Below are 26891 nucleotides of genomic sequence, written 5' to 3'. Positions count from 1 at the left end.
AGATTTTGTGAATGTTTCTCTTTGTGAGGTTTGGTTAGTGGTGTCTAAAATGCATCTTTAATTTTTTTGATAGGAACTTTCATTAATAAGCCTTTGACCAAGTGCTCTAAATCACTCATAAATATTATGATAATTTGATAATCTCCATTCGGTTTTCACACAATATTAGTTGTTTTCATGCCTTTTGCACAACATTGAACCATTCCATGCTTTTCATCTTCAGAAAGATCTTTCTTCCTCCTCATATTGTATGAGAACTGTGACTTGTTTAATAATGTGGAACAACCTATAAGTAGGGTTTCCATAGATCTGGCAAATTATTTTGTCTGAGATTGATATCAGTTATCTAAAAAGACATGAATAAATAAACAAACAAACATTTTCTTAGATAAACTAAAATCTGAATGTTTATTCTACTGAAATCTTACTGATATGTCACTTGCATAATATGATGAACAACATATTGAATTTAGGCTTTTATTCACATGTAAACATTGATCACGTGCTCAACAAACATGTCTGCTAAAGCACGTTTTAAAAAAAGAAACATTTGACGCTCTTCAAAGAGCACTGTACAGATGGGAGCGTTTGAAAGCAGCGCCTCTTTTTGAAAAATTTCTTTATGTCCATTCAATAAAAGTCAATGTGCTACAATCTTGTTTTGGACCGCATTGACTTGCACTGTATGAACAAAAACAAAGGGAAATTGAAATGGTCGTCCAATAGCATCACTGCAGTAAACCCTATTTGGAACCTTTATTTTTTGCTATTTTTGTGTCTGTCTGTCTCTATAGACATGAGATTCGGGACGCTCACCTGGTTGAAGAAAGCGTGATGGAGGTTCTCAAGAGCAAAGCAGACTTTCGCCTCTTCAAGCCACGACACTTCAACATGTGGGAGTTCTATAATAGAACAGGACACGACATTAAAGACATGCTGCTGTCCTGCCAGTTCAGAGGCTCGCCGTGCCGACCCGAAGACTTCAGCGTGGTGAGACTCTCTAGGGATGCACCGTGATAGATTTCTTTGAGCTCCTTTAGCTTCAAGCACCATACTGCAGCCCTGGTGTATCTATTTGATGCGAATCTCTCTGGTGAACTGAGAGAGCTGGAGGCATTTTCTAGGTTTCATCCAAATGCTGGGGTGTGATATTTGACAGTTCAATCATTTACGCTGCTGGAATGAAGTTTGTAGTTCTCGAGATTTCCCAGGATTCACATTGGGCTGTTTAGTTGTTTTATGGCTTTCATTTCACAAGACTAACAAAAAGTACCGAAAAATACCCTTTTTTTAACGTATCCGGTAACATGGTAAAGCCAGGGCTTAACTATAAGGATGGCGTGAGGCTAGTGTGAGAGAGGTTTGAGCCAGAACTGTCAATTCAGTCGAGTTTGTGTGCATGTAGAGCGGCTGTTGTGTGAGCGTGGGGGCGTACACTCAGGAAATGCATTCAAAAACATTATAGTGGTTTAATTTATACATTACGGTTCACTCACATGGGGTCGGTTAAATTTTTAATTGGTTATAAAAGGGTCTCTTATGCTCACTGCAGCTCTTATGCTGCATTTATTTGATACAGCAAAACAGTGATATTGTGAAATTTTAATATACTTTTAAATAACTGTTTAAATTTTAAATATATTTTGAAATGTAATTTATTCCTGTGATAAAAGCTGAATTTTCTGCATCATTACTCCAGTCTTCAGTGTCACATGATCCTTCAGAAATCATACTAATATGCAACTCAAGAAAGATTTCTGATTATTATCAATGTTGTAAACAGTTGTGCTGCTTCATATTTTTGTAGCAACTGTGATGAATATAAAGTTCAATATATAATTTATTTATAATAGAAATTTTGTGAAATTATAAATGCCTTTACTTTCACTTTTGATCAATTTAATGCATTCCTGCTGAATAAAATTAAAATCTTACCCTAAACCTTTGAACAGTATAGTGTAGCTATAATTTGCAGATAATAAACCCTTGTTAAAGTTAGTTGTTGTAAACTGGTCATCTTCAAGAAATCTTAATTTACTTTATGTAAAGCTATACTACAGAAATCTGTATTTCTGTTGCCATCTGTGGTTGAAACTATGGAATCTTGTTTCTGCTACTTAATGAAAAATAAAAAAGGTATAATTTGCGACTTTTTATCTCGCAATTCTGACTTTTTTTCTCAGAATTGCATGATATAAACTCACAATTGAAAGTTATAAAGTCAGAATTGCGAGATATAATGTCACAATTGTGAGATATAAAGTCAGAATTGTGAGTTATGAAGTCACAATTGCGAGATATAAACTCACAATTGAGATATAAAGTCAGAATTGTGAGATATTAAGTCACAATTGAGTTATAAAGTCAGAATTGTGAGATATAATGTCACAATTGAGTTATAAAGTCACAATTGTGAGATATAAAGGTACAATTGTGCGTTTTGAAGTCACAGTTGCGAGATATAAACACAATTGAGATATAAAGTCAGAATTGTGAGATATAATGTCACAATTGTGAGATATAAAGTCAGAATTGTGAGATATAAAGTCAGAATTGTGAGTTATGAAGTCACAATTGCGAGATATAAACTCACAATTGAGATATAAAGTCAGAATTGTGAGATATAATGTCATAATTGAGTTATAAAGTCACAATTGTGAGATATAAAGGTACAATTGTGCGTTTTGAAGTCACAGTTGCGAGATATAAACTCACAATTGAGATATAAAGTCAGAATTGTGAGATATAAAGTCACAATTGTGAGATATAAAGTCAGAATTGTGAGTTATGAAGTCACAATTGCGAGATATAAACTCACAATTGAGATATAAAGTCAGAATTGCGAGATATAAACTCACAATTGAGTTATAAAGTCAGAATTGTGAGATATAATGTCACAATTGTGAGATATAAAGGTACAATTGTGCGTTATGAAGTCACAATTGCAAGATATAAACTCACAATTGAGATATAAAGTCAAAATTGTTAGATATAAACTTGTAATTCTGAGAAAAGAAGTCAGAATTGTGAGATAAAAAGTCGCAATTACCTTTTTTTTATTTAGTGGCGGAAACAAGCTTCCATATGAAACAAATTATTTGCAGAGTTTTTTTCCTCTTCAATTGAATTTGATGGTTTGGGGCATATATCTGAAAAATGTGTCATTTAAAGCAAGTAGCTTATCCATCAAAATAGTAGCTGAACCTTTACATACAGACAATATGTAAACGTCCAAAATAAATGTTCATTATTGAATGAAATGGGGTCAGGCAAGAACACGGTTTTGTTCATCTTTGCCCAAAAATCATCTGTAGTGGCAGTGCAGCTTTAAAAAAGATGAAAAATGAGATGGTTTGCCAGGGCAAAGTGCATTTATGTATGTGGCAGACACTTTTGTCAGAAACAAATTAAAGTGCATACAAGGAGTACATTTTATCTGTGAGGTGTTTCTGGGAATCAAACCCATGACCTTGGCATTGCTAGTGATTATAGTAAAAATCTGAACTACTAACCGCTGCAGCAGAAAAAGCCCTGTGTTTTTTGTGCATGTTTGATGGTAGTCTTTCAAGTACACTGAAAAAAAAAAAGGATTTACTTTGAAACAATTTTCACTCATAAATTGCTAATAAATTCCACAAATAATTACAAAGAAAGTATGTAAAACATACTTCACTCATCTTTTTTCAATCATTTTCAACTTCAAAAAAATATTTTTTTAGCAGTGTACTCACATGATACATCCATGTGGTAATCATTCAGTACCATGGTATATATATATCAGTGTACCATGGTAGTACCGTCTGAAACCACTGCTGTGGTACTATTTTTGTATGACTCAGACCTAAATTTTTAACTGTAAGCATGAGAGCAGATGTGAGCAGCAGCTCATTACTGAAAATGAGCATTGGAGCAGGAGTTCACACTATGACACTATGAGGACTATGGTGCTGAAAAGGTTGCTTCGGTGATGTAACCATGTTTCTCTCCAAGTTTCCATGGCGACATGTGGAACTGACTCCTCCATCCCCGTCTGAAGCATCAGAAGTCTTTTGTGTGGCGTGTTGGTGATAATGCCCTACTTACCCAAATGCCAACATGAGCATATTGTACAGGGATTTTTCCCTCTCTAAATATAAATGCTTGTATAACAGCATTAGTAGTCCCCTGATGAGCACAGAGTCTCCCAAAAAACATCTGCATGTTTCTTATTCCCCGGTGATTTTAGCACACCTTCATTTCACCAGGCTTTTGAAGAAAAGCTCGCAATCCTGTTTGCTCCAGGCTGCTTTAAACTCCCACAGCAGGTTCAAAATATCCAGCAGCCTTTAAAATAGGTCAGTGTTAAATATTAGATTTGGTGTGATGTGTGAGAGAGCGTCTGGGATGTTCTATTCTTTATCTCTGTCTTTAGTGACTCAGTGCTTTGGGAAAAAATAGCCCAGTGCACCAGACTTTTTGTAATTGTTAATGGAGTTCGAGGGATGGCTCTCCTCGGTCTATCTTCACGGCCAGCCGGCTCTTTTTTGTGTGCATTTAATGTTTTCCAGCCCTGTGTAGCTACAATTAAATGCTTGATGGGTTTCATTCTGGGAGGGGAATTGCTTGCTTCATTGGCCTTGATGACTGAAGTCATTCGGCTCAAATGCTGTTTATATACTCTCCAAACTGCTTTATTTGGCAATTTCCACAGATAGGATGCTCTTGGTGATACAGTGCTGTTTGAAATCATTGGAGGCATTCCATGTCCTATTAAATCCCATGTCCTATTAAAAAATTCTCACAAACTTAGCTAGTTTTAAAACAGTGGATCTCAACCTTTTGACTTCAAGAAAGAAGAAACATCTTCGTTTTTTGGTTGTTTTGTCTGATTTTAAAATATTTTAAAGGAATAGTTCACCCAAAAATGAAAATTATCCCATGATTTACTCACCCTCAAGCCATCCTAGGTGTATATGACTTTCTTTTTTTAGCCGAACACAATCAGAGTTATATTAAATAATAATCTGGCTCTTCCCAGCTTTGTAATGGGAGTGAATGGAGCATGAGTTTTTCCATCCTTCATAAAAGCAGAAGACGCGGACGGAATCATGGAATCCAGTCATAAAAACAGAATTTACTGTATAACGCGGAATGTCACGGAATCGTTCAAATTTCTGATGAATAAATAAAAAGTAGGTCAGCACACTTAAAGGGTTAGTTCACCCAAAAATGAAATTCTGTGATTAATTACTCTCCCTCATGTCGTTCCACTCCCATAAGACCTTCATTCATCTTCAGAACACAAATTAAGATAGTTTTGATGAAATCCGAGAGGTATGTGAATCGTCCAAAGACTTTCAAGGTCCAGAAAGGTACTAAAGACATCGTTAAAACAGTCACGTGACTGCAGTGGTTCAACCTTAATGTTATGAAGAGACGAGAACTTTTTTTTTTTTTTTTTTTGTGCGCAAAAACAAAACAAAAATAACGACTTTATTCAACGATTTCTTCTCTTCCCTGTCATTATCCTTACTCAGGTGACGCAGTCGGCACAGTGAAGGCTTCCAGATTTAAAACTTTAAAAGTTTTAACCCTTTAAATCAAATCACGACATAGACTAGTGTCTGTTCATATTAAACTGCAAAAAGACTATTTAAATACAAATCCTGCAACATGCACACACTTGTGCTGCACTTTGTTTAACAAAAATTTAATTTCATAGGATTAAAGGTGTCCTAGAATCAAAAATTGAATTTACCTCGGCATAGTTGAATAACAAGAGTTCAGTACATGGAAATGACATACAGTGAGTCTCAAACTCCATTGTTTCCTACTTCTTATATAAATCTCATTTGTTAAGACCTCTGAAGAACAGGCGAATCTCAACATAACACTGACTGTTACGTAACAGTCGGGATCATTAATATGTACGACCCCAATATTTGCATATGCCAGCCCATGATCGAGGCATTACACAAGGGCAGCCAGTATTAACGTCTGGATCTGTGCACAGCTGAATCATCAGACTAGGTAAGCAAGCAAGAACAATAGTGAAAAATGGCAGATGGAGCAATAATAACTGACATGGTCCATGATATCATGATATTTTTAGTGATATTTGTAAATTGTCTTTCTAAATGTTTTGTTAGCATGTTGCTAATGTACTGTTAAATGTGGTTAAAGTTACCATCGTTTCTTACTGTATTCACGGAGACAAGAGCCGTCGCTATTTTCATTTTTTTAACATCTTGTAAAAACTGGTTCTAGGGCACCTTTAAAAGGAAAATTGAATCAATGTTTTATGCTTTCATTAGGTTTCATTTAAATACACAACACAAAATTTCTGAAAAAAAAACCCAAAACCAAAACATTTCATGGAAATTATTATTTTTATTTTTTTTAAGGCGTAGCAGTTTAAGTGAGAACTGACAAACGCAGAAGCTCAGAGGATAGAGCAAAACAAAACACCGGTCAGGAATTAGAAGTCTAAAACAAAAAGTTTTAAAGAAAAATTATGGAGGATTTTGATATAAGAGAAGAGGAGCTACATCATACGTCGGGTCAGAGGTCACCCTTTCGCCAGCACTCAACTCTCGTGAACGTGCGTATGGCCGTTGTCGGAAGCCAGTGATTATAGTTTATAATGTTTTAATTATAGATATTTTTCTTACAAAAACCCATCATTTCACTTCAGAAGGCCTTTATTAACCCCCCGGAGGCATATGGATTATACTTTTATGAAGGATGGATGCGCTTTTTGGAGCTGGAATTTTTTTCTGTAACCAGCATGTCTCTTTTGAACTGATATTCAGTTAACTGTAGTAAAAAGATATTTTTAATTATTTTTTTAATTATTTTATTTCAGAACAATATTTTGTTCACAATAATTGATCTGTTATCACATACATTTCCCTCCATTTCAATAACTGTTACATTATTTGAAATTCTAACTCAACAATTTACATCATTTTGACTCCCACGTGGCAGGAAATTAAGTAAATAATCTTGTTCCATTTTGATAATGATCAGAAATGTTTCTTGAGCTGCAAATCATCATATTAGAATGATTTCTGAAGGATCATGTGACACTGAAGACTGATGCTGAAAATTCAGCTTTGATCACAGGAATAAATTACTTTATAAAATATAATCAAACAGAAAACAGTTATTTTAAATTGTATAAATATTTTACTTTTTAAAATATTACTGTTTTACTATATTAAATAAATGCAACCTTTTTGAGCATTAAAGAAATCACAAGATATAAGCCAGCATGTAATAAAATATAGAGCTGTGTGAAAAAAAAAAAAAAGATAAAGCACAGTCACATACGCCTCCTTTTCTCCACTGAGACTTCTTTAATAACAAATGCCAATTTTTCTGATCTTAATTTGCAGATGAATAAATTATTGTGCAATGAATAATCACACATGATAATGAGACAGTGATTAAAGTGCCTTTGCATGCCGCCTGTGCTCCCACCCCACATAAATGATGTTTACAGCTAATCATGACAGTTAATTGGACTCCTGAGTGTTGCCGAAGGAGAGACCGGATGATGGCGGTGAGGGAGGGGGGGTTGTTTGCATAAAGAAGGAAGACCAATAAGAAAACGCTAACTGACTAATCTAGGGATCTTTAACTCAGTTAGCCCATTAAAATGCTTTTCAGACATACATTAATTTGTTGATAATGACAAAATAACAAGGCAAAGACAATGTTTTTTCTATGTTTTCTCATAGGGATTTTAAAATAGTCTTCGTTAAAGAGTTATAAGCCATGAACCAAACCAATCAGCTACGAGGTGAAGCAAAAAAGTATTGGAAAATCTGACAAAAATATAATGGTAAGATTGTGTACTTCACAGACATAACCGGCTGTGTTTGTGAACTTTTTGTGTTTTTGACAGTTTAAACACAATAAGACGTAAAAGAGAAGTCTGACAGCCAGCTTTCTGTGTGTGTGCTTCAGATGTGTGCATTTAGAAAATTATCAATTACAAGTTTAAACTGATATAGCTTTAAAATGTATGCAGATAATACACTTTCATGACGATGAAGAACAACATCCGTGAGCATGATCGCAATATACAGTTTAAATATGGATATTTTTCTTACAAAAATGCTTCAGAAGGCCTTCATTAAACCCCTGGAGCTATGGATTACTTTTATGATGGATGGATGTGCTTTTTTGGGCTTCAAAATCTCAGTTACTATTCATTCCCATTATAAAGCTTGGAAGAGCCAGGATATTTTTAGGGGTTCAAGCGCGTCGCGTGTTAAAATTACCAAGGATCAGCGGACCAAGCCGTAAGTGAGGGCTGGTAGTACTCACACCGCCTGCAACATCACCACGGCTCGCACTGATCAGCCTGAAGGGGGCGCTACAGAGGTGAAAAGTACGAAATCGCTCATATTTCCTGAACCGTTAGGCGTAGGATCAAGTGTCTTATATTATTGGGATCCTTGGCTCAAGACAGACAAAATGCAGATTTGGCCGTCGTTCTTGGTTCTTCTTTTTTTGAAAAACCTACTTTTGCGAACTATTCCCAGGTTTTTGGCCCGATCAGAGCCAAACCAGTGCAGCAAGATTCTCTGGAGTCTGATTGTCAGTAATTATCAAAAAAAGTTGAATTTATGATTCAACGGTCTCTAAGGGCCGGCATAATGTTTGAAGTGGGTGGAGCCACTTTTACTAAAATGGCTATAACTCGTGAACAGAATGAGATATTTTCACCAAACTCGGCACACATATAGTATGTAAGAGCTCATTCTGTGGTTGCATGAAAAAGGACGTGGCGACTGGCCACTTGGTGGCACTATAACAGCAAAAACCATGAAAATTGCTATAACTACTTCACCGTTACTCCGATTGACTTGAAAATTGGCATGCAGTGTCTTCGTCTATGAGGACATTGACATATCTCAAAAAACATGTCCGCCATTGGCCACTGAAGTTTGAGCAGCTATCAGACATGGTTAACGGTGGCCAGTTGGAACAAAACTCAATGGGCCTGTTTGACTCATGGCCCTAGAGGCCTGTGAGAAATTCAAAAGAGGGGGGCGCCTTCGTGTTTTTCACGTGCGTAAAGGATTATCTATGGAGCGATTTTTCGCACACGCCCACAACTTTGGTACCACATGATAGAACTCCTCATTCTGAACAACTTTGCCTCTAGGACCGCCGCTGTCCATTGAATCGTTCGTTAAACATTGGAGATTATTTCAAAAACCAACATTGGCGAACTACTCCTAGGTTTTAATATAACTCTGATTGTGTTTGACTGAAAGAAGAAAACAGGGGCAACCTGTCACCCACATGAGATCAACCAATAGCAAACCACAACCATCCAATCAATTCCCCATGGACAAAATCAAGTCCCGCCCTACATTTTTTTCTTGTTCGAGAAGCAGTTTCACTCTGATATAAGTCACAATGGGGAATAAAAGACTATCGCAACTCCGTTAAAACCAGCAAAACAGAGCAGGTTTTCAGAAACTATGATGAGGTAACACCTTCTCATATTTCAGTGTCACATGATCCTTCAGAAATCATTCTAACATGATGATTTGCTGCTCAAGAAACATTTCTGATTATTATCAGTGATGAAAAAAGTTGTGCTGCTTCATATCTGTGTGGAAACCGTTATACATTTCTTTCAGGATTGTTTGATGAATAGAAAGTTCAAACGAACAGCATTTATTAGAAAACATTTTTTTTGTAACATTATGAAAGTCTTTACGGTCACTTTGATCTATTTAAAGCGGAACGAAGTAACTTTTTTACCTTCATAAATAGTCCTTACGATGGTTAATTGACTTGTAGTGGTGTGTTTGAGGCGTCTCTGGCACATCTACACCAAAAAACAGCACTTGCAAGTTGAGCTTCGCCGACCCGACGCAATCTCGCCTCATGTTCACGTTCACGCGAGAGTGACAAAATGCTTTACGGTAATTCAAAAACAATGTATATATTATGACTTTATAAGACAATTTCGAAAATTACCCACCTCCATCGAGTGTACTGTATTTGCAAAACTACTGCGCTAGTGAGCGTTCTAGTCGTTGTAGTCCAGAGCTGCGCTTGGAGTATTTACGACAGTGTGATTCACTGAAGGATCCTGTAGGGGGAGCTTCGCAAATCTTACTGAGTTCCGCTTTAATGAACCTTTTCTGAATAAAAGTAATCCCAAAGTTTTGAACAGTAATGTATGTCTTTTGTTGTTATCTTTTTGTTGAGGTAGCTGGTTATTCTCGTAAGATTGTTTGCTGTATATGCCGTGAGCTATCATACTCTGATAATGTCAATACAAGTGGTTCTACAGGGGGATTGAGGCTCGGTGAACGTCACACGGATGTTTTTGTGTCAGGATTTGCAGTATTGATGCAGAATGTTTGTGTAAGACACACAGGAACACTAATTGATGCTAATGTGGACAGCAGGGTGGTTTGATCAGGTCCGACAGGTCAAAATCTCTTAGGATCTCTCCCTATGTTTTCAACACAATCAGACAGCTGGAGCTGTGCTCAAAGGGAAATGTCTTGAAACACTTTAAATGTTTAATTAATGTATCAAAGAGAGCACAGCGAGAGGACAGAGCCTTTTTGTGTTTTTCAGACCCGGGTCTCTGTTTCCATAGGAACCGGCTCCCTTTAATAACTCTCAGCAGGTCTACAATGAACTTTTCATTTTTTTTATTCCTTTCATTGTTTATGTCTCATCTCATTTTTCAAGAATAGAGCTTTTTACTAAGGAAGAATTGTTACAGCTCTTTTAATATCACTTTATTTCGCTCAGATCATTTTGGTGCGGCTGCACGTCCCTTCTGACAGCAGGGAAAACAAAACTGAATTAAAATAATAAAATGCAACCAACTGTGTCATGTTAAGAAGCTGTAAATATTGAATATTATGCAAATGTATGAAGTGAAGAATTTCAATGGATTGTTGAAAAAACATCTGTGTCCAGAATGCAAAAGCAGTTTAGAACAAATCAAACATTATCTAGAGCTTTTCTTGAGCCGGATCTTAAGGGTTAGTTCACCCAAAAATGAAACTTCTGTAATCATTTACTCACCCTCATGTGTCTCTCCATTGACAGCTACACAACTAACTCTATGTCCCTGTTTACACCTGGTATTAACATGTGTTCTGGTTGATCAGATCACAAGTAGACAAGGGAGACACATACCTGTTTACTGGTGTAATCCATCTCTTTTGTCCACTTCCAACCAATTGTGTCCTGATTTCTTCGAGGAGAAGGTCTATGGGTGAGTAAATGTATGGGTTTTTTCAGATCTATCGATTTAATGGACAAAATAAACTTGTGCAATTTACATATGAACAACATTCTGAAGTTGACGGAAAACCTACGGAGAACATCAGCTTTGGTTTCTGCTCTGATAACTGCTGAGTTTGTGTTAGAAATCAGGAATGGTGAGAGAACATTGTGCTTGGTACATTTTTCGTTGAGAGTGTTTTGTGGCCGTTCAAATGTTTTCAACCACATGAGCGTTTACACTGTGAAAGCAATCGGGTTGAAAGCAATGCATTTTCGACTACCTCTGGTTAAAAGTGGACAAGCTCAAAACATTTTACACCCCGTTTACACCTGTATTTAGCGTCGTCCACTTGTAATCCGTTCAACCAAAACGCATCTTAATACCATGTGGAAACAGGGCCTTTGATGCTTAAAAAGTATATCAAACTAATCCATATGAATCAAGCAGTTTAGTCCAAATTTTCTGAAGAGACTCGATCGCTTTATATGATGAAGAGATTTAATTTAGGCTTTTATTCACATATAAACATTGATCAGCGAACATGAACAGAAGCTCAACTGAACCTGCTTGACACGCGAGAACAAACGTCGCGCAGAAGCTCAAACGTGCTGCGTAACATGAGAATGAGCCTCATTGGTTCTTAAGGAAGCTCAAACATGATGCGTAACACCAGAATGAACCTCATTGGTTCTTGAGGAAGCTCAAACGTGATGCGTAACACGAGAATGAACCTCATTGGTTCTTGAGGAAGCTGATGCGTAACACGAGAATGAACCTCATTGGTTCTTGAGGAAGCTCAAACGTGATGCGTAACATGAGAATGAGCCTCATTGGTTCTTAAGGAAGCTCAAACATGATGCGTAACATGAGAATGAGCCTCATTGGTTCTTGAGGAAGCTCAAACGTGATGCGTAACACGAGAATGAACCTCATTGGTTCTTGAGGAAGCTGATGCGTAACACGAGAATGAACCTCATTGGTTCTTGAGGAAGCTCAAACGTGATGCGTAACATGAGAATGAACCTCATTGGTTCTTGCGGAAGCTCAAACGTGATGCGTAACATGAGAATGAGCCTCATTGGTTCTTAAGGAAGCTCAAACATGATGCGTAACACCAGAATGAACCTCATTGGTTCTTGAGGAAGCTCAAATGTGCTGCGTAACACGAGAATGAACCTCATTGGTTCTTGCGGAAGCTCAAACGTGATGCGTAACATGAGAATGAGCCTCATTGGTTCTTAAGGAAGCTCAAACATGATGCGTAACACCAGAATGAACCTCATTGGTTCTTGCGGAAGCTCAAACGTGATGCGTAACATGAGAATGAGCCTCATTGGTTCTTAAGGAAGCTCAAACATGATGCGTAACACCAGAATGAACCTCATTGGTTCTTGAGGAAGCTCAAATGTGCTGCGTAACACGAGAATGAACCTCATTGGTTCTTGCGGAAGCTCAAACGTGATGCGTAACATGAGAATGAGCCTCATTGGTTCTTAAGGAAGCTCAAACGTGATGCGTAACACGAGAATGAACCTCATTGGTTCTTGAGGAAGCTGATGCGTAACACGAGAATGAACCTCATTGGTTCTTGCGGAAGCTCAAACGTGATGCGTAACATGAGAATGAGCCTCATTGGTTCTTAAGGAAGCTCAAACATGATGCGTAACACCAGAATGAACCTCATTGGTTCTTGCGGAAGCTCAAATGTGGCGCGTAACACGAGAATGAACCTCATTGGTTCTTGAGGAAGCTCAAACATGATGCGTAACACCAGAATGAACCTCATTGGTTCTTGAGGAAGCTCAAACGTGATGCGTAACACGAGAATGAACCTCATTGGTTCTTGAGGAAGCTGATGCGTAACACGAGAATGAACCTCATTGGTTCTTGAGGAAGCTCAAACATGATGCGTAACACCAGAATGAACCTCATTGGTTCTTGAGGAAGCTCAAACGTGATGCGTAACACGAGAATGAACCTCATTGGTTCTTGAGGAAGCTGATGCGTAACACGAGAATGAACCTCATTGGTTCTTGGGGAAGCTCAAACATGATGCGTAACACAAGAATGAACCTCATTGGTTCTTGGGGAAGCTCAAACATGATGCGTAACACAAGAATGAACCTCATTGGTTCTTGAGGAAGCTCAAACATGATGCGTAACGCAAGAATGAACCTCATTGGTTCCTGAGGAAGCTCAAACATGATGTGTAATGCAAGAATGAACCTCATTGGTTCTTGAGGAAGCTCAAACGTGATGCTTAACGTGAGAATGAACCTCATTGGTTCTTGAGGAAGCTCAAACATGATGCGTAACACAAGAATGAACCTCATTGGTTCTTGAGGAAGCTCAAACATGATGCGTAACACAAGAATGAACCTCATTGGTTCTTGAGGAAGCTCAAACATGATGCGTAACGCAAGAATGAACCTCATTGGTTCCTGAGGAAGCTCAAACATGATGTGTAATGCAAGAATGAACCTCATTGGTTCTTGAGGAAGCTCAAACGTGATGCGTAACGAAAATTGCTAGTTGCGTAGCTGTCAATGCAGGGACAGAAACCTCTCAGATTTCATCAAAAATATCTCATTTGTGTTCCGAAGATGAACGAAAGTCTTGCGGATTTGGAACAACATGAGTGTGAGTAATTAAAGACCGAATTTTAATTTGTGGATGAACTAACCCTTTAATCCCATAGAGAACTTGTGGTCAGTCCTCAAAAGGCGAGTGGACAAGTAGAAGTCAACTCTGAGCACTAATAAGGCAAGAATGAATCGCTATCAGTCAGGATTTGGCCCTGAAGCTGATATCCAGCATGCCAGAGCAAATTGCAGAGGTTATGTAAATACTGACTCTTTGCAAAGCCTTTAAAAGTTATGAAATGCTTATCATTGTTTTCCAGTATACCATAGAAACATGTGAAAAAATAATCTACAAATACTGAAGCAGCCAGTATTTTGGCCACGGCTGTATATATGTTAATACAATGTTAATGCAAAAGTCAGTGCTCAATAGAAATAAACAGCAAATTTAGATCATAATGGAAGGTATGCAGTATAGTTTTCTTTTGTGTGTGTTTTCAGGTGTTCACGCGTTACGGGAAGTGTTACACCTTTAACTCCGGTCACAACGACCCACCGCAGGTCAGCGTGAAGGGAGGGATGGGAAACGGCCTGGAGGTCATGTTGGACATTCAGCAGGATGAATATTTACCAGTGTGGGGAGAGACAAGTGAGACCGCATGATTAAAATACCAGGTAAACGCCACTCTCATTCTTGCTCTCACTCTCGCTCGTTTTCTCATGCAGATGAGTCGTCGTTTGAGGCGGGAATCAAAGTTCAGATTCACAGTCAGGACGAGCCTCCGTTTATAGATCAGCTGGGCTTTGGAGTCGCACCAGGATTTCAGACGTTTGTTTCCTGCCAAGAGCAGCGAGTAGGTGTGGTGTTAATATGCGCTTTAAATGGATCTTTAGTTTTTTTGACTCATACTATCTATTTTTCAGCTGGTGTATCTTCCTGCTCCATGGGGGAGCTGCAAGTCGGCCCCGCCAAGCTCGGATTACTTCAAAGCGTACAGCATCAGTGCTTGTCGAACAGATTGCGAGACGCGCTACCTGGTGGAAAACTGCAACTGCCGCATGGTGCATATGCCTGGTGAGTCACTGCAACAATTACGGCAGCACTTGACATTCACTTGGCATTGGCAGTACAAAATCAAAAGTATTTTATTTTAATGCCGCAGTTACTGTAATGAAAGTCCATCAGGTCGATGAAATAGTGAACAGGATCATTTATTGTCTGTGTTGTGAAATGAAACGTCGAAATGGCTTTACCCACTGTCTGTCAGAGTTGTTAGCTATATTTGGTTCAATGACTTGATGAGTCATTTGTCCAAAGGCCATAATAATCATAAAAAACAAAGATATGACATCCAAAGTATGTAAGGTTGTAAAACTAGATATATTTTATTGAATCCAAAAGGTTTTAAATATATTTTGCTACATATAAAGGTATTTTAGAGATTTTTAATTGGTCATTCGGTTTAACCGTCCAAAGGCCAATACAGCCATTTCATTTGTGATTAAAATATCTTAAAATGTAATAAACTTGTATATTTTTTATTCTGGCATGATTTTATAAAATTATATATATCAACATAGTACAACATGGTATTAAAATTATGTGTAGAAGTCGTTGCTTTGTTATGAGAAAGAATGTCCGGAAAAATGAATTTCATTGATGTCATTCGGAGTAACCAAGATAAAGGGACCATTTTGGATCAAGTCATGCGGTCAATATCATGTGACAGGATGTGACATCATTCAGACACCTGCAAAGGACCACATGATCATGAAGCAAAGTAACTCTCTCTTAACTATTTGAAAAATTCATGTTTTCACTTTCACTCACACGCATGTTCCGAAACATCAGGTCATTCGGTACAACCGCTATAAAACATGGAAAATGTTGTAATATTACAAAAGTAAATATAAAATGCTTGATTGTCCTTTTGCTAGCTAGCTAGATGTCAGCCTGTTAGCATTGTTTGAAAATATCGTCATTTGGTATAACCAAAAGTGTCATATGGTAAAACTAAAATTTTGGTTAAACCAAATGACTTTTTTTGGTGAAAAATTTTGTCCAAAAACTTCAAAAATTAATTAGATCTCCATTATGTTTTTTTACACTAAAAACCTTATTCGTCAATGACCTGTTTAAATTCACCTGTTTTAATGCGACTCTTGGGATATTGCATAAAAAAATAGTGCTGTCAAACGATAAATCGCGATTAATCGCATCCAAAATAAAAGTTTGTGTTTACATAATATATGTGTGTATAATTATTATGTATATTTATACATGTGTGTATTTATATATACATAATTATACACAGTACACACACATATATTATGTAAACACAAACTTTTATTTTGGATGCGATTAATCGCGATTAACAACCCTAAAAAAATGGATGGATATGGCAAGATGTGCATCAATTCTAAACATTTGCATATATCTAAAAAGTATGCACTCCAATGAGGTGGATCATTTTTTATCCGATAAGAAGACTATGATTCAAATGCAAGAGTACATGAACAAGAGAACGCAAGGGTTTCATCTGCGCGCCCTAAGGTGCAAGTCATTTATGTAGTACAAAAAAGAGCCACAGATTCTTCCCCGATTGCAGCAACTTCCATTTTTATTACAGATATTTTATACCATTTTAAACAAAAGAAGATATTTTAAAGAATGTTAGTAACCAGAGAGTTGACAGTGGCCATTGACTTCCATACTGTTTTTTTCCTACCGTCAAATGTCTGGTTACCAACATTCTTTAAAATATCTTCTTTTATTTTCAACTGAAGAAAGAACTTCATTCATGTTTAAAGCAATAGAGTGCCCCAGGGATGACGCGTTTTCTTAGGCAAAACCCGGAAGCGAGTTAGCATTTTAGGACTTCTGGTTCCAACGCCGTAAAGTCTATGGGTTTTTTGAATGGGTTTTTACTAAATCGCCTGAAATAAGGTCTGTGGTTAACAAAGCCTCTAAATACTTTCACGTTTTGATCTATGACATAAAACACACCAGTTATAACCGCTTGTGATTTTTTAAACTTTTACTGTGTCTTAAATTCAGTGGTTGCTAACAAATTGCTAAAAGGGACTACTTCCTTTGGCGGGGACTTTAGACGTCATCATGACAAACAGGACATTTGGACAGCATTTCTCATGAAAAAGTGGATAAGTATTCATACACAGCGCAGATCATAATCAGCGAGCATGTTTTTAAATAGAGTTGTTTTCTAAATAAAGTTTGAGGAAGCTTGGTGGTGACGACGTTGATCCGCGACCATTGTGTGCTGTAGTCCGTTTATAGCCTACTGTTAGCCTTTTATATCTGACCACTTTATTTAGGCTTCAAAATCTATATGTTGTGTTAACTTGTAAAGATTATCTTGATAGACAAAATGTGTAAGTGTCAGAACCCTTTGTTAAACACAGAGCTTATTTTCTGCGATTTTCCAAAAGTCTATGGGAAAAATGAATAGGCTTTCAGTCGAGGGAACCCGTGCGCTGCTAACTTCCGGGTTGGCCTACAAAAACGCGTCATCCCTGGGGCACTCTATTTGAGTGTGAGTAAGTGATGACAGATGACATTTTCATTTTGGATGAACTATCCCTTTAAGGATCTGCCTCTGAAAAAGTGAGTTCACGACTGCTTTGAGGTCAAGTTAATCAAGCCAGTGAAACCAAATTAAACCTGCTCCTGTTAGACCGCCACTGGCACTGAAATGCAATTTAGTTGATTACAAAAGGCTAAATTAACATGTATTAGTGTGGGAATTTAACCCAGGGCAATTAATAACTGCCACTGAATATTCATTATTGTGCACAAGAACATGCTAAGAGAATTTAGTAAGTGTGAATGCTTGAGGTTTTTAATATTAAAAAGAAATTGAGCAGGATTTTGAAGTTTTGATCTTATCGTTTTACTTAATATTGATTTTTCATGTGCGTTTATCAATCAGTGCTATTTTAGTATTATTTAGTATTAAAGTATTTATTAATATTTTGTCTTGGCTCTTATATTAATATTTTCAGTTTTTGTTTTAATTTCAGTTTAAATTTGAGAAATTTTGCAATGTGTTTTTTGTTGTTGTTGTTTTATATTTTTATTTAGCTTTATTTTTTATATCAGATTAAGTTTTAGTAATTTTAGTTCTTCAACAATCTTATTTCTTATTTTTATCAAATATTTATATTTTACAGCTTCATTTCAATTATTGGATTTTTAATAGTTGTAGTTAACATTAAAACAGCCTTTGTCAACTTTCTGAGAAAAGTTGGGAATCCCAAGGGCTCTGATACAGTTTGAACACTGGAGTTCAAACAGAAATAAAAACTATCATCTTTTAATCATCCTCATGTCCTTCCAAACCCATATGGCACAATAAATAAAAGATGGAAAGTCTTCTGAATCCTCAGATCTTGCATTGGAAACGTCTGTCATAACATTTCCTTCTGTGCTCCACAAAATAAAGAAAGAAGAGATACAGGATTGGACGACATGCAGGAGAAAATGATGATAGAATTTATTTTTGGACAAACCATCCCAATAATGATGCTTAAATATTTACTGCCCCTGCAGGTGATGCGCCTTACTGCACCCCTGTGCTATATAAGGAATGTGCACATCCAGCACTTGGTGAGTAACTTTTATCATGACGCAATATCACTGTCATGCTTATTTTCATGTAGCATGTAATATAGCTGTTTGTGAATGTAAAAGGTCTGCAAAGTTCAGATAAATCAAGATAAATGGAGTTATTGTCTCCCAAAAGAAAAAAAAAATATTCTGAACTGCAGACTGCGCCATCTGACCAATCAGAGCAGAGTAGGCTTGCAGAAGGGTGGAGTTTAGAAAGACCGTTTCAGACACTGTGATAAAAGAGACAATGCTGCAATGTATATTATGATGAAATTAAAATGTTATTTGACCTTAAATGCATGTAAACCTATTGTAGAAGACCTCCAAAGTAAAAACGGTGATTTGATATGTTGATTTTTTTTTTTTATTATTATTATTATTATTATTGTTGAGGGGGCAGGAAATATAAGATATTCTTCACCCTGCCTCCTTTTCATCATGGTTTTATAAATTATATATATGAAGATGATGAAGTAAGATTTGTTGGAAAAAAAAATATCCATGAATGAAATAAACATCTATCTATCTATCTATCTATCTATCTATCTATCTATCTATCTATCTATCTATCTATCTATCTATCTATCTATCTATCTATCTATCTATCTATCTATCTATCTATCTATCTATCTATCTATCTATCTATCTATCTATCTATCTATCTATCGTTCGTTCATTCGTTCGTTCATTCGTTGTCTATATATTTTCCTATCATTCTGTCATTCAATTATCTATCTATCTATCTATCTATCTATCTATCTATCTATCTATCTATCTATCTATCTATCTATCTATCTATCTATCTATCTATCTATCTATCTATCTATCTATCTATCTATCTATCTATCTATCTATCCAAAGTAGGGCTGCACAACGATTAATCACGATTAATCGTTTGCAAAATAAAAGTCTGTGTTTACGTAATATATATGTGTGTCATAATTATGTATATATAAATACATGCACATACATGTATAAATTTAAGAAATATATACATGTATAATTATATATTATATCTATATATAGATATATCTATATATTTATATATATATATATATATATATATATATATATATATATAATATATATTTATGACGAAACTTCTTTTAAAAACATTAAAAATCTTAGTGGTTCCAAACTTTTGGACTGTACTGTATATGTAAATATTATTTATATATATATATATATATATATATATATATATATATATATATATATAAATAATATTACATATACAGTACAGTCCAAAAGTTTGGAACCACTAAGATTTTTAATGTTTTTAAAAGAAGTTTCGTCTGCTCATCAAGGCTACATTTATTTAATTAAAAATACAGTAAAAAACAGTAATATTGTGAAATATTATTACAATTTAAAATAACTGTGTACTATTTAAATATATTTGACAAAGTAATTTATTCCTGTGATCAAAGCTGAATTTTCAGCATCGTTACTCCAGTCTTCAGTGTCACATGATCCTTCAGAAATCATTCTAATATGCTGATTTGATGCTCAAGAAACATTTATGATTATTTTCAATGTTGAAAACAGTTGTGTACTTTTTTTTTTTCAGGATTCCTTGATGAATAGAAAGTTCAAAAGAACAGCATTTATCTGAAATACAAAGCTTCTGTAGCATTATACACTACCGTTCAAAAGTTTGGGGTCAGTAAGAATTTTTATTTATTTATTTATTTTTTTAATAAATGAAAGAAATGAATACTTTTATTCAGCAAGGATGCATTAAATCAATCAAAAGTGGCAGTAAAGACATTTATAATGTTACAAAAGATTAGATTTCAGATAAACACTGTTCTTTTGAACTTTCTATTCATCAAATAATCCTGAAAAAAAATATTGTACACAAATATTTTGTACAATTGTACACATTAAATGTTTCTTGAGCAGCAGATCAGCATATTAGAATGATTTCTGAAGGATCATGTGACCCTGAAGACTGGAGTAATGATGCTGAAAATTCAGCTTTGCATCACAGGAATAAATTACTTTGTGAAATATATTCAAATAGAAAACAGTTATTTTAAATTGTAATAATATTTCACAATATTACTGTTTTTACTGTATTTTTAATTAAATAAATGTAGCCTTGATGAGCAGATGAAACTTCTTTTAAAAACATTAAAAATCTTAGTGGTTCCAAACTTTTGGACTGTACTGTATATATAAATATTTTATATATAAATATAATTTTTTTCTTAAATATATACATGTATGCAAAAGCAAAATTAGCAACTATTAAAATAGCATAATGGGGCACTTTTAAAATCATTTTAATGTTTTATCTTGTTGCGGTTGCACAGATTTCCTTGTGGAAGCGGACAGCGACTACTGCTCATGCGAGACTCCGTGCAACATCACGCGCTACGGTAAAGAGCTGTCCTTCGTCAAGATCCCCAGCAAAGCGTCAGTCAAATACCTGGCAAAGAAGTACAGCAAATCTGAGAAGTACATAACGTGAGTGTTCAGTAAACACTGATCGCTTTGTTACCTTGGTGCAGTAGTGTCTGTTCTCCATCACAGCGACAGTTGTTTGAACATTTCTTAATTGATTAATAACAACGTAGATGCCAGTGAGAAAGATAGTGTTTGATAATGTGTCACTTTAGCATTTTTATTGATAATCTGCCATGCTGGAATGCCAAAAACATGCTAAACTGTGTTGTGTGTGCTGTCAGTGAGAATGTCCTGGTGCTGGACGTGTTCTTTGAGGCTCTGAACTACGAAACCATCGAGCAGAGGAAAGCCTATGAGGTGGCGGGTCTGTTGGGTAAGTCAGTCATTTGTGCTAATCTTGCGGCTTCTTGAGAGATGTGCTGCAGTTACTTTTCTAAGTGATGAGATTTACATTTTTCACCTTAAAACTGTCAAAAAAAGAAATGCTACTGTCCTTTAGCACTGCAGCTCAGTCTCTGTGTGTTTGTGTGTTGGTAGGTGATATCGGAGGACAGATGGGGCTTTTCATTGGAGCCAGTATTCTTACGATTCTGGAGCTTTTTGACTACCTTTATGAGGTAAGGTTTATGAAGTATCTGTATTAATGTTCTGTCCTGACATAAAGATTTCTGCTGGGTTTTGGTTTTATTTGTCTAATGACATTTTAACAGTTTATTACAGCCAAAGGAAATCTGCTCATGTTCAAGTCATTATTTATTAAAATCTCTTGACACAACATGGCAATCTTGGGGTCATTAAGAGTTGTTTTTAAAGGAATTAATACTTTTATTCAGTTTTTGTTATTAAAAGTGACCATAAAGACATTTAGAATGTTACAAAAATCTATTTCAAGTATTTCAAAAGAATAAAATACAGCATACTTTTTGGAACTTTGATTTGAGCAGATGCTTTTTACCATCATCACCATCATCACCAGAGCTCATTTACTCTGTACATTCAACATCTGGCACATATTTGCCATCTCAACCATATTCTCAAAACTATCGTTTCACACGGATCTACGAAAACGACTAAAAACGCCATATTCTGCTGCCAGGCCAGTAGATGGCGATGTCACTTTGTAAAGAAACACTGCTCGCCTATAGACTGAACACGTAATGCAAGTGCACATGATGTCACCATTTCCACACGGAGATAACAATATTGTTTTCAAAAACTTGCACTTTGAAACCAATTTTTAAAAGTTTGCATTTTCAGGCCCCCAAAACTCCGTTGTCATGTAAATGAATGGCCAAAACGCATAAAAAGTTTTCGGTTTTTAGTTGAAAACGGTGTTGTGTAAACTGCCCCTGATATTTGATTGCCATTTCAAGTTGCTGATGATACTTGTATGTTGTATAATGTTTGATGCCTACGGTAATTGTGAGTGAAACATCACGTCATCATTGTATCTCAGACATTTCCTCCTTGAGGATTAAATGTGAATTGCACTTTTTGAGTCATCAGAGATTTATGGAAGCTTGTTTCCACCACTGAATAAAAAATAAAAAAAGATAATTGCGACTTTTTAGCTCACAGTTCTGACTTTTTTCTCACAATTGTGAAGAATTTTCTTAGAATTGCATAATATAAACTCACAATTGTGAGAAAAACTCAGAATTGTGAGTTATAAGCACAATTGGGAGAAATAATGTCAGAATTTTGATATATAAACTTACAATTGTGAGAAAAAAGTTACGAGATTTGAAAAATTACGAGATATAAACTCAAAATTGTGAGGAATAAGGTCAGAATTGTGAGAAATAGTCAGAATTGCAAGTTATAAAGTCAAAATTGTGAGTTATAAAGTCAGAATTACGAGATATAAAATCACAATTGCAAGAAATAGTCAGAATTGCGAGATATAAACTCACAATTGCAAGAAATAGTCAGAATTGCGAGAAATAAAGCCAGAATTACGAGATATAAACTCAAAATTGCGAATAATAAACTCAAAATTGCGAGAAAAAGTCAGAATTGCGCATTATGGACAATTATGAGAAAAAAGTCAAGTGTGAGATATAAAGTCAGAATTGCGAGATATAAAGTCAGAATTGTGAGATATAAAGTCAGAATTACGAGATATAAAGTCAGAATTACGAGATATAATGTCACAATTGCGAGAAATAAAGTCAGAATTGTGAGTTATAGTCACAATTACGAGATATAAACTCAAAATTGCGAGAAATAAAGTCAGAATTGTGAGTTATAAAGTCAGAATTACGAGATATAAAATCACAATTGCAAGAAATAGTCAGAATTGCGAATAATAAACTCAAAATTGCGAGAAAAAGTCAGAATTGCGCATTATGAACAATTATGAGAAAAAAGTCAAGTGTGAGATATAGTCAGAATTGCGAGATATAAAGTCAGAATTACGAGATATAAAGTCAGAATTACGAGATATAATGTCACAATTGCGAGAAATAAAGTCAGAATTGTGAGTTATAGTCACAATTACGAGATATAAACTCAAAATTGCGAGAAATAAAGTCAGAATTGTGAGAAATAGTCAGAATTGCAAGTAATAAAGTCAAAATTGTGAGTTATAAAGTCAGAATTATGAGATATAAACTCACAATTGCGAGAAATTGTTAGAATTGCGAGATATAAAAACACAATTGCAAGAAATAGTCAGAATTGCACATTATAAACAATTCTGAGAAAAAAGTCAGAAGTGTGAGATATAAACTTACAATAGTGAGAAATAAAGTTAGAATTGCATAATATTAACTCACAATTGCAAGAAATAGTCAGAATTGCGAGTTATAAAGTCAGAATTACGAGAAATAAACTCAAAATTGCGAGAAAAAGTCAGAATTGCGCATTATAAACAATTATGAGAAAATAGTCAGAAGTGTGAGATATAAACTTATAATAGCAAGATATAAAGTCAGAATTGCGAGAAATAAAGTCAGAATTGCAAGAAATAAAGTCAGAATTACAAGATATAAACTCAAAATTGTGAGAAATAAAGTCAGAATTGTGAGAAATGGTCAGAATTGCGAGAAATAAAGTCAGAATTACGAGATATAAACTGAAAATTGTGAGAAATAAACTCAAAATTGCGAGAAAAAGTCAAAATTGCGCATTATAAACCATTATGAGAAATAGTCAGAATTGCGAGAAATAAAGTCAGAATTACGAGATATAAACTCAAAATTGCGAGAAATAAACTCAAAATTGCGAGAAAAAGTCAAAATTGCGCATTATAAACCATTATGAGAAAAAGTCCGAATTGCGAGATATAAAGTCAGAATTACGAGATATAAAGTCAAAATTACGAGATATAGTCACAATTGCGAGAAATAAAGTCAGAATTGCAAGAAAAAGTCTGAATTGCGCATTATAAACAGTTATGAGATAAAAGTCAGAAGTGTGAGATATAAACTTACAATAGCAAGAAATAAAGTTAGAATTGCATAATATAAACTCACAATTGCAAGAAATAGTCAGAATTGAGAGAAATAAAGTCAGAATTATGAGATATAAACTCAAAATTGCGAGAAATAAACTCAAAATTGAGAGAAAAAGTCAGAATTGCACATTATAAACAATTATGAGAAAAAAGTCAGAATTGCGAGATATAAAGTCAGAATTACGAGATATAGTCACAATTGCGAGAAATAAAGTCAGAATTGCAAGAAATAAAGTCAGAAGTGTGAGATAAAAACTTACAATTGTGAGAAAAAAGTTACGAAGTACGAAAAATTATGAGATATAAACTCAAAATTGCGAGGAATAAAGTCAGAATTGCAAGAAATAAAGTCAGAAGTGTGAGATAAAAACTTACAATTGTGAGAAAAAAGTTACGAAGTACGAAAAATTATGAGATATAAACTCAAAATTGCGAGGAATAAAGTCAGAATTGTGAGAAATAATCAGAATTGCAAGTTATAAAGTCAAAATTGTGAGTTATAAAGTCAGAATTACGTGATATAAACTCACAATTGCGAGAAATTGTTAGAATTGCGCATTATAAACAATTGTGAGAGAAAAGTCAGAAGTGTGAAATATAAACTTACAATAGCAAGAAATAAAGTTAGAATTGCATAATATTAACTCACAATTGGAAGAAATAGTCAGAATTGCGAGTTATAAAGTCAGAATTATGAGATATAAACTCAAAATTGCGAGAAAAAGTCAGAATTGCGCATTATAAACAATTATGAGAAAAAAGTCAGAAGTGTGAGATATAAACTTACAATAGCAAGATATAAAGTCAGAATTGTGAGATATAAAGTCAGAATTGCGAGTTATAAAGTCAGAATTACGAGATATAAAGTCAGAATTGTGTGTTATGAAGTCAGAATTGTGAGATAAACTCAATTGCAGGGGAAAAAAGTATTGTGAGATTAAATAGTCACAATTACCTTTTTTATTTTTTATTCAGTTGCGGAAACAAGCTTCCATAGAGATTCAATTATTGTTGCGCAGAAAAAAATATACTTAGACTATATTATATGCATAAAGTTTAAGGACAACATCACCACATCTCTTTCTTTTTATCTGTCAAGGTAATGAAATACAGGTTGTGCCGCTGCTCCGACAAGAAACATCACAACAACAACAACACGGATCACGGCACTGTACTCGGCCTGGATGACGTCAAGTGTCACGTCAGTAAATTCCACTAACATTCCCGCAATATTCCAGCTGTTTGCCTGCCAGTCATATTCCGATTACGTTCTACATTTTAGCAGATGGCATCACGACACCAGCACGGTTGTTTTCTACAGATGGTTCTGGCATCTTGTGCTTGTCCTCTCTCTCTTTCACTCTCTCTTATGCCTATGAATGAAAATTTTCTAGTATTTTTCCAAAAATGTTTTGTTGTTTTCTGAATAAGCTGATTTCATCTCCATAAGGCAGGAATGTTAAATATAAATTAAATGGTTCGATCTTTGTGCGCCTGGCCTTTTGCAACAGAAATGCGTCTGCTAAGCTTGAGGGGTTACTGTGTCATATTTGATTAATTCTGTCCATCTTAATAGCTATGATATGGCTGTAAATGCGTTGTGACAGACTAGTCATTGCACAAGGCGTGGTAAGAGGGAACACCAGTCTGAAGGCTTGTAGTTGTTATGATACGAGCATGATATCATCGGCCTGTGTCAGATCAGAGAGACTAACCCTAGATATTCCCAGCGGGTGCATGCGAGCTTCTGTCCGCAGTGTCACGTTTGTTTCGGGAGCTGGAGTGTGTGTGCATGTCTGTTAACGTCGTGTGCCAATGCTCTGTGTGTGTGTGTGTGCGACTGCAAGTGCATGAATGTGTTTGTCTGTTTGTAAGTGTGTCTTTCTGCATGTATATATTACATGTGATTATTTCTAGAATGGATGAGAGGTTGGAGCAACAGGGTGTCAGGTATTTTTAAAAAGGAAATCAAGTGTTTTGAAGTCTCTGATGCATTAGATAGATGTGTTTAATGCGAACAGATAGTATGCAGTGATTTGTTGTGGAATATGGTAGTTTACGGCTATTTTTTCATGTCAGATTTACATTTGAGACACTATATTAATCTCATATGCTATACAGTTTCTTTTCAGGAAAACCACACAATCAATTGTCAATATTTCCTTCAAAAGGAGTGTCAAAAAGATCAATAGTATTAATATGTAAATCAAACTTTTTCAGCTGATTCGTTTTTCTGTATTAATAATCTGTATTATTTTGATGTTCATCATGTGGCTGTCATAAAATGATTTTTTTATGAATAAACATGCATAAAATGATGCCTTGTGTGTTATCTTCCTGGAATGTTTCTGTGTGTGTGTGTGTGTGTGTGTGTGTGTGTGTGTGTGTGTGTGTGTGTGTGTGTGTGTGTGTGTGTGTGTGTGTGTGTGTGTGTGTGTGTGTGTGTGTGTGTGTGTGTGTGTGTGTGTGTAATGTTGTGCAAAGCAATGTTGCTATTGAAATAAAAGAAAATATAAATATTTGAAAATGAGAAATGTTGCCTTGACAACT

The 26891-nt window shown here is 35.4% G+C and overlaps 1 protein-coding gene across 1 annotated transcript in view; it reads left to right on the top strand.

The window, feature by feature from the left end:
• asic1a (acid-sensing (proton-gated) ion channel 1a) overlaps window positions 1–26601 on the top strand; it is a 30108-nt gene extending 3507 nt beyond the window's left edge. Inside the window, exons 3-11 of the mRNA XM_067393476.1 lie at window positions 795–990; window positions 14344–14491; window positions 14569–14696; window positions 14767–14917; window positions 18413–18469; window positions 20791–20944; window positions 21166–21257; window positions 21422–21501; window positions 25441–26601. Coding sequence (XP_067249577.1) covers window positions 795–990; window positions 14344–14491; window positions 14569–14696; window positions 14767–14917; window positions 18413–18469; window positions 20791–20944; window positions 21166–21257; window positions 21422–21501; window positions 25441–25560 — 1126 coding nt within the window. The 3' untranslated portion in view covers window positions 25561–26601. The remainder of the gene's footprint in view (window positions 1–794; window positions 991–14343; window positions 14492–14568; window positions 14697–14766; window positions 14918–18412; window positions 18470–20790; window positions 20945–21165; window positions 21258–21421; window positions 21502–25440) is intronic.
• Window positions 26602–26891: the final 290 nt, after the last annotated feature.

This window comes from Chanodichthys erythropterus, chromosome 9 (genome assembly GCF_024489055.1).
Source record: "Chanodichthys erythropterus isolate Z2021 chromosome 9, ASM2448905v1, whole genome shotgun sequence".
NCBI lineage: Eukaryota > Metazoa > Chordata > Actinopteri > Cypriniformes > Xenocyprididae > Chanodichthys > Chanodichthys erythropterus.
Note: the sequence above shows the minus strand (reverse complement) of the source record. Positions and strands in the feature narration are given on the sequence as shown.